Here is a 19728-nt window from a genome sequence, read left to right on the forward strand (position 1 = left end):
ATAACAAGCATATATCAAGGAAAATGTATTATCTGTGACACGATTACTTTATTTGTGTGGAATTGTTACATTCATCATCCTTTGTGTGCATGGTCAAAGGTTGGTAAAAGGATTGTGAGACAGAGTTGTTTCCAATTGAGCAGTCTCCCCTACATTTCAAAAATACAGTCATCAAGTATCATAATTCAACTGCGTTATCAGAGCTCGTATAAACTGCCCGACATAAAATAGGCGAATCTGGATTCAAACTCGTAAATCTTATCTCTAAAGTGCTTATGTGTGTGTGCAAAAAATAATGTACTGTATACCAAAAATATTGCGATTGACAATGCAATAGTTTGTGTGCAGATCCTTCAATAAGCAGTTTTGTTACATTTGCTTTGGACTGAACAAACTGACATTCTTGTGACATTCTCCATAAACGATTCATAGGCATTTTTAAAGTTATTTTATTTGAAACAGGTTGTAAAAAGATACCTTATCATCAAATGAGTGCAAGCAGTACATAAATGTATTCTATTCCAGATATCAATGTTTTTTAACAACCCGTCCGTACTTACATATGTTTCTATTTACATTTTATTTATCTCAGCTAACATTATAACAGCTTTACATGCCGATTGTTGAAATATATGTAGTTTGTAAAAAATGATTCCCTCGCCTTGTTTCGATCGAAAATATTCACAGTAAATAATACATGGCAAAAAAACAAATCAAACAATATAGCACCATTAAATATATAGTTACATATTTAAGTTTTATATTTCTTAAATTGCAACTAAATGTTTAGGTAGCCATATCTAGAGCCCTATTAAAAATATTTAATTCAAATTTGGTACCTAAGGAATGCTAAAATATATGTATTTCTAAGTTTTTACCGGTGAATTTAAAAAAAAATAACCGGTGTTAAACAATATTTTTTTTAATGCAGGGAAAAATAACTAATCGTTGCAACTTTCAACATTTATTGTAACTTTTCAGTTTGTTGCTTGGTTGATAATTGTTTATTAATAAATTACGGTTATTACAATAATTTCAATCCTAAAAGTTTAAAAATTCGTCACAAAAATTAAAAAATCCCAAAATTTTGGGTGATTTTTGAAGAGCTGTAACTTAGAGTGAAATGGTCGTAGAGAGAATCACAAGAAAAGGAAATTGAAGTTTCTAGTTTTCGGATTTGGAGTATAACATTTTTTAGCGTTAGTGGTTTTTGAGTAATCAAAAGAAAACCAAAGGAAAACAAATTTTTTTGAAAATTTTGCTTGTCTTTAAAAAGGTCTATGGACTTCATTAATTTTTTTTGACCATAAAGCTTTTTTAGATAATTTAATTTCCTTCAATTTAAGCTATTTCGGAGCCCTATACGATGATTTGTCACTGAATTATCTTCGATCAAAACAAAATAGTCATTTTTGAATTGGTAATCAATTATTCGGTAAATAATGATTGTACAGAAAATCCAAGTAGGGTTTTGGAAACTGCAAAGTATTCTCCACAAGTCGTAATTTATTAGTTTTTGATAAAAAAAAAATCGAAGTGAAAATGTTCGTTGGAAAAATGGTAAAAATTACATAATTAGGGATATTTGGATAACTTGGCATAACTTGCAAGTAATGCAAATAATGGATAAACTAAGGATATTGGTTGTAACTTTTCAACCTCAGTGTCACTTTTTTTCACTTTTGAAAAGTTGAAAATGGTTTTTTTAGCAATACCTAATCCATATTTTCTATATTGTTATACCTTAATTTTTGTACCTAGTGTATATCGACCTATATTTATTAAATTTTAGAAATTACAATGTTTGTAACAAGGTTAGTGAGTCATCCTGTACAAATAGATTATTTATACCATAAATTTCATTTAAATATGTGGCGCGAGACATTTTTGAAGACACTAAGAAAGTTAAATATAACTGCATGGATGAACATAATGAAAATAGGTAAAAAAATATGACGCCCGTATATTTTCTTTATAGTATCGGGCAGTGTATCCGTTGAGATTCGGTTCATCTGTTAATATAAATATACTCATCATTTGCGCGCGATATGCTAATGCTTTTTCTGGTATCAGTAATTAATTATTTATCTCCCACTTCGGTCAACGATCAATTTAAAAAAGTAATTCATATTTATTTACATTTGGACAAATTCAGTAGTTGTCGCGAGCTCGCGAACGTTATGGCTTAGCCTCGTCTTTTTCGTCGATTTTTCCGTGATGTTCGGCAACATGCTTGAGTCGGTGGTCGGCTTCAACATCTTGATAGCCATTCTTCTGGCCGTCGTGAAGTTCGATGCCTTCGACACCATTTATGGGTCCTTCCAGCTGGTGCTGGTGCTGCAGGCTACCTACTTTATCTTGATCTTGAGAGGGTAAGTCAAGGTTAGGCTTATCGATACCATCCGTCCGTTTTTAAAAAATGAAACGGTCGAAAAAATTTGAAAATATGTTACTGGACGTTAAAGGAAAGTATTAATATAGAAATATTCTCAAACTGGTTCTCTGCAACAGTTTTTATTAATGAACAAATAAATGAATTAATGAGAACATATTAATTTCTAATAATTATGATGTTTTTTTAGGTTATTATAATAATAGGTATTCAAGGGGTTTGTGGAAGAAAATGGCTACTAAATATAACAGTACAAGATATTCAGTCCGAGTATGTATCCCATTTACGCTAAAACGTTATGTTAGAAATAACATTTGCAAATAATGTGCCGTAAACGGCCGCTATTTTATGTTGTACGTAGGTCTACGCTCTACGTTGTATTTGTTTCATATTTTATAACCTAAAAGAACTCTTTTAGTTGTATCTGTTTTTGTCTATCGAGTCGGGTATTTATAATAATTCTGCATTATTATTATTAAATAATATGTCGGTGAAATACATTCTCAAAGTTCGACCCAAAAAACAGTTTTTTCTAAATATCTGGGGTTCTAATCAATATTTTGGAATAAAACTACATGCAAAATTACTTCTTATAAAAAAACAGATGTTTCATTAGTGATTTTGTGTTTGGGGGTTGCTACCCTTATTTTTTATTTCCAAAAAACTATATTTTTCAAACATTTTTTATATATAATAAATTCATATTTGTTAAAAAAAAATTAAAAATATAACTTATGTAAACAAATTGGCAAAATTAAGTTCTCTTTTTAGGGGGCGAGCAATCCCCTAGTGAACGAAAAATGTCTATACGATTAGAATTAACATTACAAAATAAAAAGTTTTTACTTTTTCTCTAATCATACGAATAATTTGTTCTATTAGCTTCAAACGGATTTAAACGGATGCAAACTACTCCTCATGTTCACCCCCCCAAAAACAGTATTTCTGTGACATCTCGGGTTCTAATCAATATTTTGGAATGAAACGAAATAACATAAAACACACCACAGAAATGAGACAACCCCCAAATCCAAAACCAAAGGCTTGTGCGGAAGGGGGCTACACTTGAAAAAACGCGGACAAACACCCATTATCCATCGACATTGCCAGTGCCGACACCAAGGATCGAACCCGGACCAGAGTAGGAAGCCTAGCCGAGAAATGCCACCGTACTCTCGACCGACTGCGCTACCGTGGCGAAAAGGTAATTACTTCTTATAAAAAAACAGATATTTCACAAATAATTTTTTCTATTGGTCTAAAACGGATTTAAATTGATACAAATTACCCCTGATGTTCATCCCTCAAAATGGGTTCGGTAATTTCCATTTTGTTTCATTCATTTTTGGGGGTGAACATCAGGGGTAGTTTGCATCTGTTTAAATCCGTTTTAGACCAAGAGAAAAAATTATTCGTATGATTACAGAAAAAGTAAAGACATTTTTCGCACACGAGGGGATTACTAGGGGGTTGTTCGCCCCCTAAACTGAGAAATTATTTTTGTCAATTCGTTTACATAAATTATATTTTTAATTTTTTGAATCAATAGAAATTTTTTATATATAAAAAATGTTTGAAAATATACTTAGTTTTCCTCAAATATCAAATAAGGGTTGCAATGTGAAACAGTTTATTTTTTTAAAAGGAGTAATTTCTATTTTATTTCATTTCAAAATATTGAGATGTCCCAGAAATACTATTTTTGGGGGTGAACATGAGGGGTAGGGGTATCTGTTTGCTGTTCACCCCCTAAAAAGAGAACTTAATTTTGTCAATTTGTTTACATAAATCATATTTTTTATTTTTTTAAATATGAATTTTTTTATATATAAAAAATGTTTGAAAAATATAGTTTTTCTGAAATAAAAAATAAGGGTAGCAGCCTCCAAACACGGAATCTAATGTGAAACATTTGTTTTTTTATAAGAAGCAATTTACATTTTTTTTCATTCCAAAATATTGATTAGAACCCCAGATATTTAGAAAAAACTGTTTTGGGGGGCGAACTTTGAGGATGTATTTCACCCCCTAAATATGTTTTTCCGCCGATAAAAAAATATGCCATTTAATTTTTTATGTTCTACAACCGAGTCTACAACATATATAAAAATATTGCAAATCGGAGAGTTCGGGTTGGGATAGTTTCCTTGTTAGATCCTTCTTCGTTTGATTTAACCTGACAATAATTTTAGGGTAAATACATAATTACCTAAGTTACTTAAATTTTACAACTTACCTTCGATATGCGTTTATAAAACCGGCAAGTAAATGTAAATTTAACAAGCTGTTCATTTTCATTAGACAAATAACACGTACGTTAAACTATAGCGACACCAAATTCCTTGCCTTTAAGAAACTCTGTTATAATTTAAGATAACGTGTTACAAACTATTTTATGTCGTACTTGCCCGTTATTTACGAGTTTGCATTTGTTTCATGTTTCATAACCTAAAAGACATCTGTCAGTTATATGTGTTTTTGTCTAATATGACTCTTGTTTATAATAATTTTGCATAATTATTTTAAAAAATGTCGACACAAAAGCGTCTTCAAAAAACAACAAAATTGCAATACGAGTATTTGCTAAAAATGGTCTTAATTCCTCAATAACGTCCACGTTATATCTTAACAGTTAACGTTAACCTTAACGTTTAACCCTGAAATAACGTAACTGTTATTATGATAAAATGGGATACATACTCGGCCTGATTGAAGACAAAGGTTAGGTTAGGTTACGTTTAACCCTGAAATAACGTAAATGTTATTATGATAAAATGGGATACATACTCGGCCTGATTGAAGACAAAGGTTATGTGGTTGATTACAATTAATTAAACAGAAATTGACGGCATTTCGACCCAAGACAGATATTAGAAAAATAAGACATAAAAACCTTATGCCGTACAAAACGGTTCTGGAAAGAATAAAAAATTTTCATTTTCCAAATATTTTCACATGTGAAAATTATAAAAAACAGTACGGTGTGCCTGATTTTAAATAAAGATATTTATTTGAATTGCCGTACGAATGCACTGATCTAAGAGCTTTGCTTTTACCCTGACGCAAATTTTCTCATTTTAACCCCTATTCCAAAAAATTATTGAGAAATGTACGGCACCGATTTCAGAGTTTTACTTATGCTCTAAAATAATGAAAAATTTAAGTGCCGTACAAAATATTTGGCTAAAAAGAATTTATTACATGAGTGCTCTGAAATTAACGCCATTTTTCCTTGGCTAAAAATCATTATTTCCTGAAGGGCATACATTTCGGAAGCAAGTTATTCCACTTTATAGTCTTTATATAAAAGTGCCGTACAAAATTATTCGCATCGGAAAAAACAATTGGCCGTGAATAAAAAAAATTGTTTATCATTGTTGCAATTTTACATTTTTGATGGAACATTCGTCGAATGCTATAAAAAATATTTAAATAATTTAAAATCTCAATTTTACTATACTCGATAATCAACAATTCCTGTACGGCATTCATTGCAGATTATGAAGGGATGATGAAAAATTATATTGTTGTTACATTACATTTGCATGGAATATACAAATAATATATGCATAAACTGTATAAACAATAAAATGAAACGTTATAGTGTTTCGTAAATTCCAAGTAGGTAGACCAATAAAAATGTAAAACTAAATTATGTTAATCAATATATGTTTAATAGCTGTTTTACATTAACAATTTATTGATGAATAAATTGACGAAGTTCTTCATGAATTAATTCACGAATTTATTGGAAAACATTGTGGTTTTACACTGCTACAGACTTTGCCAAGTTTTTTGACGTATGAATCAGTTCTGCCAATGAATCAAAGAAGCAAATAAATTTCAAAAATGTCACCTTTACACTCATAATTGTAGTGATACAACAGCGGTACCGTTCTGACACATATTATATAAATATTAGTATTTGTAAGTAACAAATCAGTAAAAACAATGCAAAACTAGCACGACGCCACACAATTATTTACATATTCCAATAACATAACCTCATTACTGATCTGAGGCTGGAAATCTGTTGGGTTGGTACTTCCGAACTTCACGAAGAAATTGACGAAAATTAGAACATGCTCTAATTCGTCAAGAACTTGATGAATAAATTGATGAAGTTAATTGACTGTTAATGATTTGGTGCATTACACTTGTTCAGTTTCTTGATGAAGCGACTTCATGAATTAATTGATCAATAAATTGTCAATGTAAAACAGCTATTAGAATTTATCTTTTTCAATGCAAAAAATTTATAAAAATTACCAAAAAATTAAATTATTGATATTTGAAAGAAGTATTAGTAACGTTTATATTTTACTTTTTTTACAAAAAAAATATAGGATAATACTACACCGTACTACACGTAGTGCATGCATACACATATTAAAAATTTTTGCATGGAAAAAAAAGTTAGTGCAGTTATATGCATACGTTTTTTTGGAACTTTGGGGCCTCTTTTCTCTTTAGTGCCACGATATTTGTACCGCAATATTTTTTTAATAGTTAATTTTTAATGAATTCGAAAAGGGCACAAATGCCGTACAGGAACTTTTCACTAAAATATCCACCCCTTGATCGGAAAATTCATTTCCCTACTGTGACCTCATGCGCCATAAAAGATGTACGGCACAATGACTTGAGGTATAGTTTTATATGTCGCATTCTAAATTTTTTTTAGGGTGCCTCTAATAATTTTCCTTATCCTACTGTAAAAGGTAAGGTTTGAGCAAGGGTTAAAAGCCCTTAGAGCCAGTGCATTCGTACGACATAGTAAATTATAACATTCAACTAAATATCTTTATTTAAAATCAGGTACAGTTTTGTATAATTTTTACATTAGTGAAAATGTTTGGAAAACGAAATTTTTTTATTCTTTCCAAAACCGTTATTTTTGTACGGCATAAGGTTCTTATGTCTTATTTTTCTAATATTTGTCTTGGGTCGAAATGCCGTCAATTTCTATTTAATTAATTTACCCCGCCCAAAATTGGAAAGTTTGATTTTCTGCTGACGATCCATGTGCCACGGAAAATTGACATAGTGAGCATAGTGCTCAAATGTTTTCTTTTAGGTTGTAGTATTTAAATCATAGACCCTTACGGTGCCTAAAATGATTAGGAAAATTTTCCTATTCGGCTCTTACAAAGTATACATTCTGCAATATTGGGAAAGCCAGTTTGCAATTTTCGAACAAAGAAAATAAAGAAATTTAAAATTTATTCAATCGAAATGGATAAATTTTCAAGAATAAGCAGTCAGATTATTGTGGCAATTTATCGTTTAAATTAATAACAACTATATGAAAAAGACTTTTTTGGTAAAAAAAGTCTCGTTCCTTTTAACTGTAGTGTCTATTTGACATTTAGGAAATAAAATGTCAACATTATTAGATAGTTTTCGAAAGGAAATAAACAAATGAATAGACGCTTTTTCGAAAGAGTAGGTTACTTGTTTAGAAATTACCAAGTAAACACTTTTTTACGCTTTCTCAATTTGAAAAGTTGCGCATTGTCGTTAAGATTTTGTAAGGGAAAACAAGTAAACTAATATTTATTTTAAAATTACCTACCAATGAATTGAAATAACGAAAAGTTGCATTTGACTTCCATTCACTTTTCAACAAAGTTTTGAGGATGATAACAGAAGTTTTCTTATTGTAATCGTTGACATTATTTACTGCAATTACTAAAATAAAACCAACCACTTCACTGGTGCTTTTGACGCAAGAGGTTATTTATTTAAAAATGTAAAAATAAAAATAGAGAGATATTTAGAGATATTTAACAGATCAAGTCACTTTTCTAATAAAACTTAATAGACGGTGTTAAGTCACATTCAAAATAAGTTAAAAAAATAATGAGCAGCATCAGCATTGGCATAGTTACTATTCAGAATGTAGCATAAAATATTGTTAAATAGGAAATGATTTTTTTTATGAACTAATGAGATAATTGATGTAATAGTTATTATAATGGCATTTGTAAGTTTTATAATAACTACAGTAAACCATATTGTAAACCAACTCGTTTAACAATATTTTGAACAGAAAGTTTTAAATATTACCGTCAAGGTGATATTTTTTTGAATTGCCTATATTTGAATTTATACCCTGAAATGTTTAAGGAATACAATTCATCTAATACAAAAAAATACTGGATATTCCTAATACTAATGGGTTTATTATGTCTGAAAAGTGAAAATTATTTGAAGGTTGTTTTTTTGTCTGTGTGTTTCCGATATGTAATTGTCAGTAGTATTTACATATACAAAAAAACGAATTTATTTTTTTCTTCTTTCTTATGTAATATATGCTATATGTACTGAACATTTATTTTAAAAATTGTTTCACTCGTTTTATTTTGCTTCCGTCAGGCTAGTTTCTTCATATATAACTTAATTATTTAACCTGACAATTAAAAAGTCACCTGAAGCTATATTGTTTTTAAAATAATAATCACAGTAATTCTCAAATAATGTGGGTAACTTTGAGGGACTTGTCTCTCATGAACATTTAATAGAAAATTGTACTTTTATGGTTAAATCGACAGATTTCAGTATGTCGTTTACAGTAATACAAAGTCAAATACCTTGGATATGATATTCCGCATGGTTGGGTCTTGGGTGCTGTACTTCTTTTAATTTGTATAAATGACCGACCGAATATTTTTAAAAGTGATATTTTAAATATACTTTTTGCAGATAACACCATTGTTCCCATTCAAATTTACAAATTTATCTGTTTTACTTATTGACACCTTTGTAGTATTCGTTAGCAAAAGATTGTTTTTTCAGTAATAAAATTCCTGTTAACATAACCAAGAAAGAAACGATTATATTTTATATTCAATTACTCTTCTTTTCTTTCTGACTTTACCATAAATTTGTTATAAATAAAAAAATTATAAAACAACTACTCTACTATTGCAATATTTATTAATTTAAATTATTTATTTCATAATGCATTGTTCTATATTTCTTAGATTATGTAGAAGTGTTATGTACTTTTTATTTTAACCGCATTCTTTCAAAACTGAATTGCCCATCCAGATATACAGATATTAAGATCTTGATGACGTGAACTAAACAATGTATATTTTGGGACCTCTTTGGTCATCTTATGAATAATCAATTAGGTAGGTTTTTCCTTACCTTTGGACTTACATTGTGAATTGCAACTGTTCGAAGTATGAAAAAAACCTTTTTTTTTTATAATTTATCTGCTATTGTTTATTTTTATTTGGAAATGTACATCAGGTACGATAAGAAAATATTTTATAGTTTAGGTTTATCTTGGATTAAGAGATGTGATTTAAAATTTGCTTTAAAATATTTATTTATCTTTCAAAAAGGACACACAAAAGATGTTTAAAAAAATGTACACGTGTTTTTAGTAAATAAATCAGTTTTATGCTTGTAAAACAAATGTAAGTATTGTTGATTTACATTAATACTAGGTATTTTTGTTATTAACAAAACATTATTTTTAGGTTGTTCAAACATTACGTCCACTTTTTCTTCGTCGACGTTATTTGCAAGTAACTCATTTTATTGATGCTATATATAGGCATTTGTTAAAAAATATACATAGCCAAGTTGTATAGATATTTGCAATTAGTACATATTTTTAATTTATCATTGTACAGTGGAAATTTTATTGCCATTTGATTGAATTTCTATGTTTTAAATGTATGATAAAATCGTAAATCTCATAGGACCCTTTAGTTCTATAAAACTTAATTGATAAAAAAATATGTTAAACTTGTTCATTTTAATTAGATATCATTTTGTAACTCATCATACAGAATTTTTCAAACAATACATACCTGGTTAACAATTAGCAGATTCTTTATTATTTGAATTTCAGATACATTTTTTATTTACTCTATAGATGGGAAATTAATTATTGCTGAATACTTGTAAATGCATGGGTGAGATATAGTCTATTTCTAAATATGTAGTGATACATGTAAAATGTAACGGGAATTTTCGAATTGCGCGTGTTAGCACTGTCAGTGAGTGGTTATTTCCCACAATTTGCAGAAAAGTTTACACAAAAAATCGGTGTCACTCAGAATCAAAAGAATTTTTCACTTAGTCTTCCCTAATAGGTAGTAATTTAATGGTTTTTTAAATAAATTAATTTCACTCGAAAATCGTTGGGTTTTTTTTTCTGTATATATTAGGTATTATTAGTGCATTTATGCTCGTGTGTTAGATATCATTTGTTAATTATTATTTTAATATTTTCCCGAAATTACTTATACGGGGTGTTCCTAAATAAGTGTCGCAACGGAACACTGTAAATTCCTCTTGAAAAAAGAAACATTCTTTTCCTCTTCAATTTTTTTCTCCGGGCTTTCGTTTTCGAGATACACGGTGTCAAAACTTTCATTTTTTTTTAATTTTTTGCCAATAACTTAGGAACCGTTTGAACTACAGGACTGAGTTTTGGTACACGCATTACCACTATTAATAGCTACTTTTTCGCACCCTTCTCGAATTCATTGAACGTGCCAGTGGTGGAGATTTTAAGGTATCGTAAGGGTTTTCCCCCCCTAACTTTTACGCCACTGGAAAAATTGACATTGGACAGCAAATTCTGAAGCGCCAATGAATTTTACACAAAAAGAGTTCTCTTGGTTCATTGCTCTAAACTCAACAGTTTTCAAGAAAAATGACTTTTTATGAACAAAAATAAACATTTTGCTAACGTTTCAAAAATCTTTTGTAATTCAAAAGATAGATAGTAATAATTAACAAGTTTAACAAAATTTAACAACATTTGCAACAAGTAGCTATTAATAGTGGTAATGCGTGTACCAAAACTCAGTCCTGTAGTTCAAACGGTTCCTAAGATATTGGCAAAAATCTAAAAAAAGTTTTGACACCGTGTATCTCGAAAACGAAAGCCCGGAGAAAAAAATATGTTTCTCTTTTCAAGAGAAATTTACAGTTTCCCGTTGCGACACTTATTTAGGAACACCCCGTATATTTGCATCGGTAAACTGATTATTTACGTCATTAGATCATCATCTTTATTTAAAAACATCATGGAGCTTTTAAAAAATTGGTGCTAATTAAAGTTGCAATTAGTTTCTAGCCTTTAAAAAAAAAAAAAACAAGTTTTAAGACGCCAAGTGGAAGATTTATTTACTACTATTAATGAGATTTCACAGTACCTACTAGTTGACTTTTCTGATAAATAAATCTTACGCCAATTTTTATAATTTTAATTTTAAGCGTTATAATTTTTCGGTAGTACTGTTTGTAAAATATACTAGTCACAAAACTTAGAGCATAAAAAATCCTCAATTTTTAGGTGATCTTCAAAAGGCTGTAAACGTTAATTTTAAAAGTTAATATCCTAGATATTGGTTCTAATTGATCCAGAGAAAGTTAAAATTAATTATCCCTTTGCAACTAACAAAGTAGAACGTGCAAAACAGCGTTAAGTATATACAAATTGTCCCAAGGTCAGGCAAAAGCCTCTCGGGAATTCGCTCTTTTTGCATTAAAAAGAGCTTATTTTTACTGAAAACTGAAAGGGCTGACAGGTGAGACTGCCAAAAAGAATATATTGAAGATTGTGGACCCTTTGAGAGGGGAGAAACAATTTTGAAATTTTTTCCGCTGGATTTCTTATGATTTGTTAAGGGTGGTCAACGATAAAAATTTTTGCCCTTCAGATCCTGAAAGCAGAAACTTCAACTTCAACTTCAACTTGTTTTTTTATTGCTCTATGATTTATTTTTCTCCAAATAACAGCCTTTTCAAAATAACCTAAAAATTTAGGATTTTTTTTGTCCTTTATTTTGTGTGACTAGTTTACTAATTTTACACACTAGAGTCCTAAATTGTTTCTTCCGAAAATATATAATTAAGTAAGGAGAATTACATCATATTTTTGCAATATCTTAAAAGTCTTACGAGATATATGTATATATATCTTGTATACCGCTTGTAACATAAATCTAACATATTATCCTTCAGTATTAAAGTAATATTGCATGCAGCACATACGTAAAGTATTTTTTTTTATTAATGGGACAAATTCCCACTTATATAAAAAAAATTAACACACTTTTTGCAATGTTGCATAAATATCTGTTTTATTTTCCATTAGTTAATCTTAAGTTTCTGTAAACAACTGTTAAGATGTCGGTTTTTCTTTCCAGAGTGAATAAGATGGTCGACGTCGTCACCAACCGCGTCTTCGACACGTACAACAGATTCTCCCCTCTGAACAACAATCAGAATGAATCTCTAGCCACTTTAAGCTCTTTGAAGAGGTTCGCCAGAGATCAGAAGTTCAAGAAGGCCCTGACCAGGGAGGCGGATATAAAGGTGAGTTATTAAATTCACAAAAAATAATTCTTAGTATTTGAAATCAGAGTGTATGTTTTTTAAATCTGATGTGAACATAGCTTTCAAAATGAACATTCAAGGAATTTGCGCGAAATCATTATAGTTTTTTTTTTTGTATTTGGAAATGTCGAAGTTTTTTTTACTAATTTGCAATGTAGAACCTGCTATTAAAGTTCTGTACAAGAGATATGAGTAAATAGATCTGTATTTTTTATTCTCAAACCGCATCTGTATCCCAAAAACGGACTTACCAGGGAATTTTTTAGTAAAACGCTAATAGGGAAAAATTTTCTCGACAATTTAAATATTCAATGTAAAATTGTAAAAAAGAGGACGTAAAAAAAACTGAAAAATTTTTTTTTCAAAGAATTTTTTTTTTTCGATATTTGATGAGTACTTACGCGAAAGTGTGAGAAAAATAACAAAAAAAATGTTTCTCTTAATCATTAATTGATGTTTAAGGAGCAATAAATCTGCTCCTATAATTTTTTTCGCACTTCGTACTTTCGTACTTTTCGCAATATTTGTTGATTTTCCAAAACAGCAGGAAAAGTTATTTTTTTCACGAATCACTAAAAAAAAATTGGAAATTTTTCTCTAATTTTTTTTGCTGAGTGTATGAACGCATTTTGTTTTGAGAGGTAATTAAATGTCTTCGTTAACGTCATGTTCCTCAATTGCATTGTTGAGTCTTAAAAGGAATTAACTCCAAAAAACAAAAATGTTGGGAAATTACAAAAAACTAAACTAAAGCTAGATTTGAATTTAGAGTAAAATATTATTATGATAGATCGAAAGCAAATATATGTGGGATAATTGTTATATAATGTTTAATTCATTCTTTTATGTTTTTTTATAAAGGATATTAAAAAAAAGCAGTAGTGGTGTTAGTTCATTTTAACACCTAACTGCTATAATTAAAAATAAACTTGAATAATAATTATTATTACTTTCAGAACGGGTTTATTAATGACAAAATGCATTATTATTTCAACTAATTATCTAAATATTATCTTATTCCAAATTTGTGGGCCATGTAAGATAACCTTCATAAAAAAGTTTATGCTGTTCATTTCGTTCTGGGATATATTTCAATAACTTCTTGACAGCATCGACTTCATGCTTATTTATAGGCACTTTTCTTTCGGGGTAAGCACTGGACAAAGTATCAAATACTAACACTGGTCTAGGCCCTGGTTGTCTCAAATGAAAAGTGCGCTTTACTAAGCTTTCTATAAATTCCGCAGCTTCTATGTTGCCATTTTGAAGATATTTAAACTCCATGAATGAGGCTGAAGCAAAATATTGTTCTTGTTGCCGGAGAACATTTCTACCATAGGACTCTACTGACAACACGCTCTCGTGAGTTGGGTAGTAAAAGGAACTAACTTCAGGACTTAGTTCCTTTCACGACTCAGTTTTGTCTAGCTGTTTCACTTTTTTAAGAAAATGTGAAACAACCTAAACTTGGATAAATAGCGCCAATACATAAACAACACTTTCGTTAGAAATTTCAAACTAAAACTATATTCATCAATTTTTTGTGCTAAATTCATTTATGTAAAGGAAACTATGACTACATTTAAAATTTTTTAGAAAAATCCATAAAACGGGGATTCTATTGAAATAAGGCCATCTATAGGTTTCCATATTGAGGTAAATGACATTCACGCATTCACCACGAGATAAAGCATGAAAAGGCATTTCCAACGAAGTATAACACTATGGCTTTTGACGAGCCAATCTTTAAAAAAATGCATTTTTCTTATCAGACATTAGGGGCTTCCCCCACCCTTTCTGTCGAGAAATAGAACAAAATGCCAATAACAAAAGTTATGCGCAGTGAGTCCGGCTATGCATATTTGTACTATTTAATATACCTGAATAGGAAACATTTCTGAGAAAAATTCAACTCTAAGTTTTGGTATGTAGTTTGCGCCCCCTAATGGCCGAGTTACTAACTTAAAAACTATTTCCAGCAAGGACATTTAAATAAAGGGGACTATGCATGTCACAGTCTATCTCATATGTTGGGTGAAGCTAGACAAGGGGAAAGCAGATGGCTTTATTTTCATCCAACTGATGCGCGCGATTACATCTCCAATGTCGTACATTTTGGATGGGTCAAAATAAAATATTTTATAGTCCTAAGTCAATATATTTCAACAGCTACTCAGTATTTTTATAATAAATATATATAATATTTTTATAACTTCTTGGAATCCCAATAACTGTAACCATTTCTTTCTTGTTGCACCATCCCCAAGCATCCTAAAAACGTTCACATTTCACTTTTAGAATACTGAGGCAAATTTTCAGTGAGACATAAAAATATATTCCCAAAGGAGAACATCAAATGGTTGAATGAATGCAACTTTCAGTTGATTGCATCTTCGGTATTTTTATGTATAAGTGAACCACCACCATATTTTTGCTGTTGTATTTATTCAGTTTTTATGCTCGTGCATTTAGTAAAATTGTAAATATATTTTTGAAAAGGTTTTTGTCGTAGAGGAAAATGAAAATGATGAATGATTAAAATTTGTAATGTTGGGTATAAGGGATAACATTGAAATACCTATAAATATATTAAATATAAATAATGTCTGTAACTTATTTGTGGTGCAGCATTTTCCTTTGATTTTAATGGCCAAACGTGGTTCATATTATTGTTTTCTTACTATTTCAGCAAAAATTTTAAAAAAATACCAAGTCAGTTTTATAAAATTTTACCGTTATTCAAATAAAAGTTACCCACACGCACGACAATGGCCACAGTTGCATATACATTCCAAAGTCACCTTCAAGCACGCTTACCTGTGGAAGGATAGCTGATGTGGATGTTTATAATCCAATTTCTTACAAATTCTGCACTGTCTAACCATATTCACACCTTAAAAGTTTATCCAAAATACATGTATAAACACTAATCACGTTTCACTTACTAAAATCACAACTATTTTCTAACAAGAGACGCCATATTCTGCCAACCACGGCAGAACGAACGAGGAACACGCTACAAATTATTGCGTAGTTGCCAAGTCTTCAAACATGGCAAATATGAAAAATGAAAAATAGTTTAATATGTACAGAATTTAACAATATTGTATGCATAACTTAATAATACTATCCTATAATAATAATTTTCACAATTGTGATGAAAATTGCGATAAAAATATTAAGTACATTTCCAGTATAATTATACAGCTGCCAACAATGATACAATTAGACTGTGAATAGACAAGGCTTCATCTAGAAATGTAAATAAATAAGTCCCCTTTATTTAAATGTCCTTGATCTCCAGCGATTTCTCCTGGTCGATTTTTAATCAAAATTTTTTTCCCGAAGCTCTATATTTCCTCTAATATCGTACCTCGCTGACCTTAGTGGGACACCTTATATATGTTTACAAAAACGACATTATTTAGTCAAATTACTCATTTTTGTAGCATTAGGTTAAGTGCATTGAAAATATATGTGTACTTTATTTACGATTTGATACCAATTGATGTATAAATATTTCAGACGTTTTTGCAAATTTTTCGCAGCAGCAAGTGGTTAATATTTAGTTTTCATATTTTTGTTTTTGTTTACTTTTATCTTGAAGATCGACCACGTCTTGCAAATATGTGTAGAATTATAATATTCATGAAATAATTATTATCTATATCCATTAAACCTTACTGTGATAGCGTACACGATTACAGGAAAATTTCGTAACGAAGAGGTTTTATTAAATGTACAGATCGTGTCTCGACGATTCCATTGCAAACAGCAAAAAATAAAATTATGGACTAGGACTATAGGGTGTTTCTACATATTAAGTATTTGGCTCCTCGAATATTTTGCCCCAAAAACACAACACACAACGCAATTTTTGACAATACCTTTAAATATTCAATGAATTTTTGGAAAAATTTATTCCTAATCGCATTTTTAATCTTAGACTTGGAACTTCTTTTCTAGACATGCAATTGAAAGAAAAAAAGAAAACCTTTTTTAAAAATGTGTATTTTGTTATCAGCTATTAATTATACAGGGTGATTCACTCAGACTGCCATTAATTTTAAGGGTAGGAAAAAATGAGTAGAATACGAATAGGCGATTAAATAAAATTTAAAATACATACTTATTTGCGTTGAAATTTTTTTAAATCATTATTTAAACCCCTTTCGGGCCGCTTCTGACCGCTGACCTAAAAAGGTTCATCGAGAGTGAATCTTGACCCACCGTATTCGGTCATTAACCTAGCTTTTACTGCGTTTTTAATAGTAAACGACAAAAACAGATCTTTTACCTAGACATACGATTGAATAAGATATTTTTTTCCTTTTAAATATTATCAAATATTATTTATTTGTTAATAAAAACAAATATAATTATTTTCTAATGATAGGTTAGTATTTTTTCTTTGTAGTATTTATTATTATTATTATTATTNACACAACACAATTTTTGACAATACCTTTAAATATTCAATGAATTTTTGGAAAAATTTATTCCTAATCGCATTTTTAATCTTAGACTTGGAACTTCTTTTCCTCGACATGCAATTGAAAAAGAAAAATAAGAAAACCTTCTTTAAAAATGTGTATTTTGTTATCAGTTATTAATTTTGCAGGGTGATTCACTCAGAATGACATTAATTTTAAGGGTAGGGGAAAATGAGTAGAATACGAATACGCGATTTAATAAAATTTAAAATACATACTTGCGTTGAAAAAATTTGTTTAAATCATTATTTAAACCCCTTTCGGTCCGCTTCTGACCGCTGACCTACAAAGGTTCATCGAGAGTGAGTCTTGACCCACCGTATTCGGTCATTAACCTAGCTTTTACTGCGTTTTTAATAGTAAACGACAAAAACAGACCATTTACCTAGACACATGATTGAATAAGATATTTTTTTTAATTTTAAATTTTATCAAATATTATTTATTTGTTAATAAAAACAAATATAATTATTTTCTAATGGTAGGTTGGTATTTTTTCTTTGTAGTATTTAATATTTTTAATGTTAAAGTTTTTACTATGTTTTATAATTGAATACGAGTTTTTAGTATTTTAATTATACTACTACTTTACACTACATACCCTTCATAAATGTTTACAAGTCACGTGACCTCCAAGCTTAGGCAACCCAACATTGCACGTCTTGTACTGGTAACGAACATTCCCTAAATCATGGCGTCACCAATGTTAATGATTCGTTTACAATGAACCGTAACAAACCGTTACACCTTCGCTCGGGATAATGAAATCGCTTGTTGATTGAGTATAAATCTCGTGAAAAATTGCAACAAATACAACCGACGAAACAGAATGTTGTGTTTTAATGTAATCTTGATTTTATTGTTTTAATAATTTTTAATTTTATCGAAATTTAATTGCGAACATGAAGGAAATAAAATAATTGCAGGTCATGTGGCTTGTAATCATTTATGAAGATTGTATAACATATCGAAAGTTCAAGTAATTTTTTCGTTAGTTTTGGAGAAATTCTTCCCTTATTCGGTTGTATCGAAAATAATATCACATTAGGACATATTTTTATATCGTCCTAATATCTCTAAAAATAAAACTTCTGTGTTCTTAAAACTTCAGTATAAAATTAGACACATTGGGCAAATATTTATTGAGAATTGTCCTCAACAAAATTTTCCGTGATATATTACATAACAAATCACTTATTTTTATCACTCCTGTAACATGTTCGGTAAATGAACTGCAATTAAGGAGGTATATCGGGGTCCGAGGGAAGTGAGAAGCGAAAGGGGGGGGGGGTCCTATGCATTTCTTATGGCACTAAAACCCGCTGCCAATTTGAAAAAATTAAATTCTATTGAAATTATTTGCTATAAACATTATCTATGTAGCAACGAAATCTACTTATATGCACATAGCATACATATTGACTAATTAACAACATAAAAATATCATATTTAAGTAGTTTTAAATTATATTTAATGAACGCATAAAGACTAAGTAGATGTGGCAACAGCGCTAATAATTGATTAGCAGTTGTAGACACTGCGAACCTACAGACCTCGGACATCGGAGATATTGCGCGTCAAATTCGGGTAAAGTTGCGTACGCGTTCAAAAATGTTTTGTGTAAACTATGTACAATATGTATAATTATTATATATAACAAATATATCATATTATCCTCGCGAAGATTTGTATCTTTTATTTAAAATCCGTAAATCATGTGAACTGGTAAAACAACGAGAATTATGTTAATTTAGTTATAAAGAAATGAAATGACACTAGCGCCCATCTCTCGTCCAAGTCAAAGAAAATGTTGGATGCAATTTTGAAGGTTCTGTGATAAAAATTACATTATTACTCACTCTCCGTGTTTTTAATCTCTATTTTAGTAATGTTACAAAAGTTTTGCAACTATAACTATTTTTTTAGATATAAAGTTTCCTGAGAAATATTTATGTTCCTTTGTTATTCCGTACAAATGCTTTTATCTCAAGTATTACTAATAATATTAATCAAGTAATGAAAACTTTATGTAACCCTAAATATTACTGGGTAATGATTACGATGTTTTTATAAACCATTAAATATATTAAAAAGATTTATCATCTGTATTTTTTATTCCAATAAATATATCACAGCTTCCTAGTATTTTTTAATTAATTTAGTTTTTTAAAAACATTACAAATAATCATCTGTTGTGGATAATTTATTTTTAATTACAAATTCGTTTTAATCTAATCAAAGTCTTTCAAATGTATTCCCTCCTTGCTGTCACCTGATTGCGACGTTGCCACATTAATCCTCAAGTCAGAGAGAAATGCAATTATTGGTTTCTGTTTCTAATTAATACTGCTGTACTATGTTCAAAACTTACATTAGTTTTACATCAAAAATAAGATAATACTGTGTACTATCTATGGAAAAGTTTTGTTTCACAATTTCTACATTTTTTTCTCAGTTATGGGCAAAAAAGAG

At 29.7% G+C, this 19728-nt stretch overlaps 1 protein-coding gene across 3 annotated transcripts in view; it reads left to right on the plus strand.

Moving 5' to 3' along the window:
• Positions 1-19728, plus strand: part of LOC108917145 (glycerol-3-phosphate acyltransferase 1, mitochondrial) — an 89493-nt gene that overhangs the window by 37791 nt on the left and 31974 nt on the right. For 2 of the 3 annotated variants that reach the window (XM_018723616.2, XM_018723615.2), the window contains exon 2: positions 12574-12742. In XM_018723616.2, the coding sequence (XP_018579132.1) occupies positions 12584-12742 (159 nt within the window). In that variant the 5' untranslated portion in view covers positions 12574-12583. Of the gene's footprint in view, positions 1-2154; positions 2373-12573; positions 12743-19728 lie in introns of those variants that run through there. The other variant, XM_018723613.2, reaches the window with a different exon arrangement.

This window comes from Anoplophora glabripennis, unplaced genomic scaffold, assembly GCF_000390285.2.
Source record: "Anoplophora glabripennis isolate ALB-LARVAE unplaced genomic scaffold, Agla_2.0 scaffold85, whole genome shotgun sequence".
NCBI lineage: Eukaryota > Metazoa > Arthropoda > Insecta > Coleoptera > Cerambycidae > Anoplophora > Anoplophora glabripennis.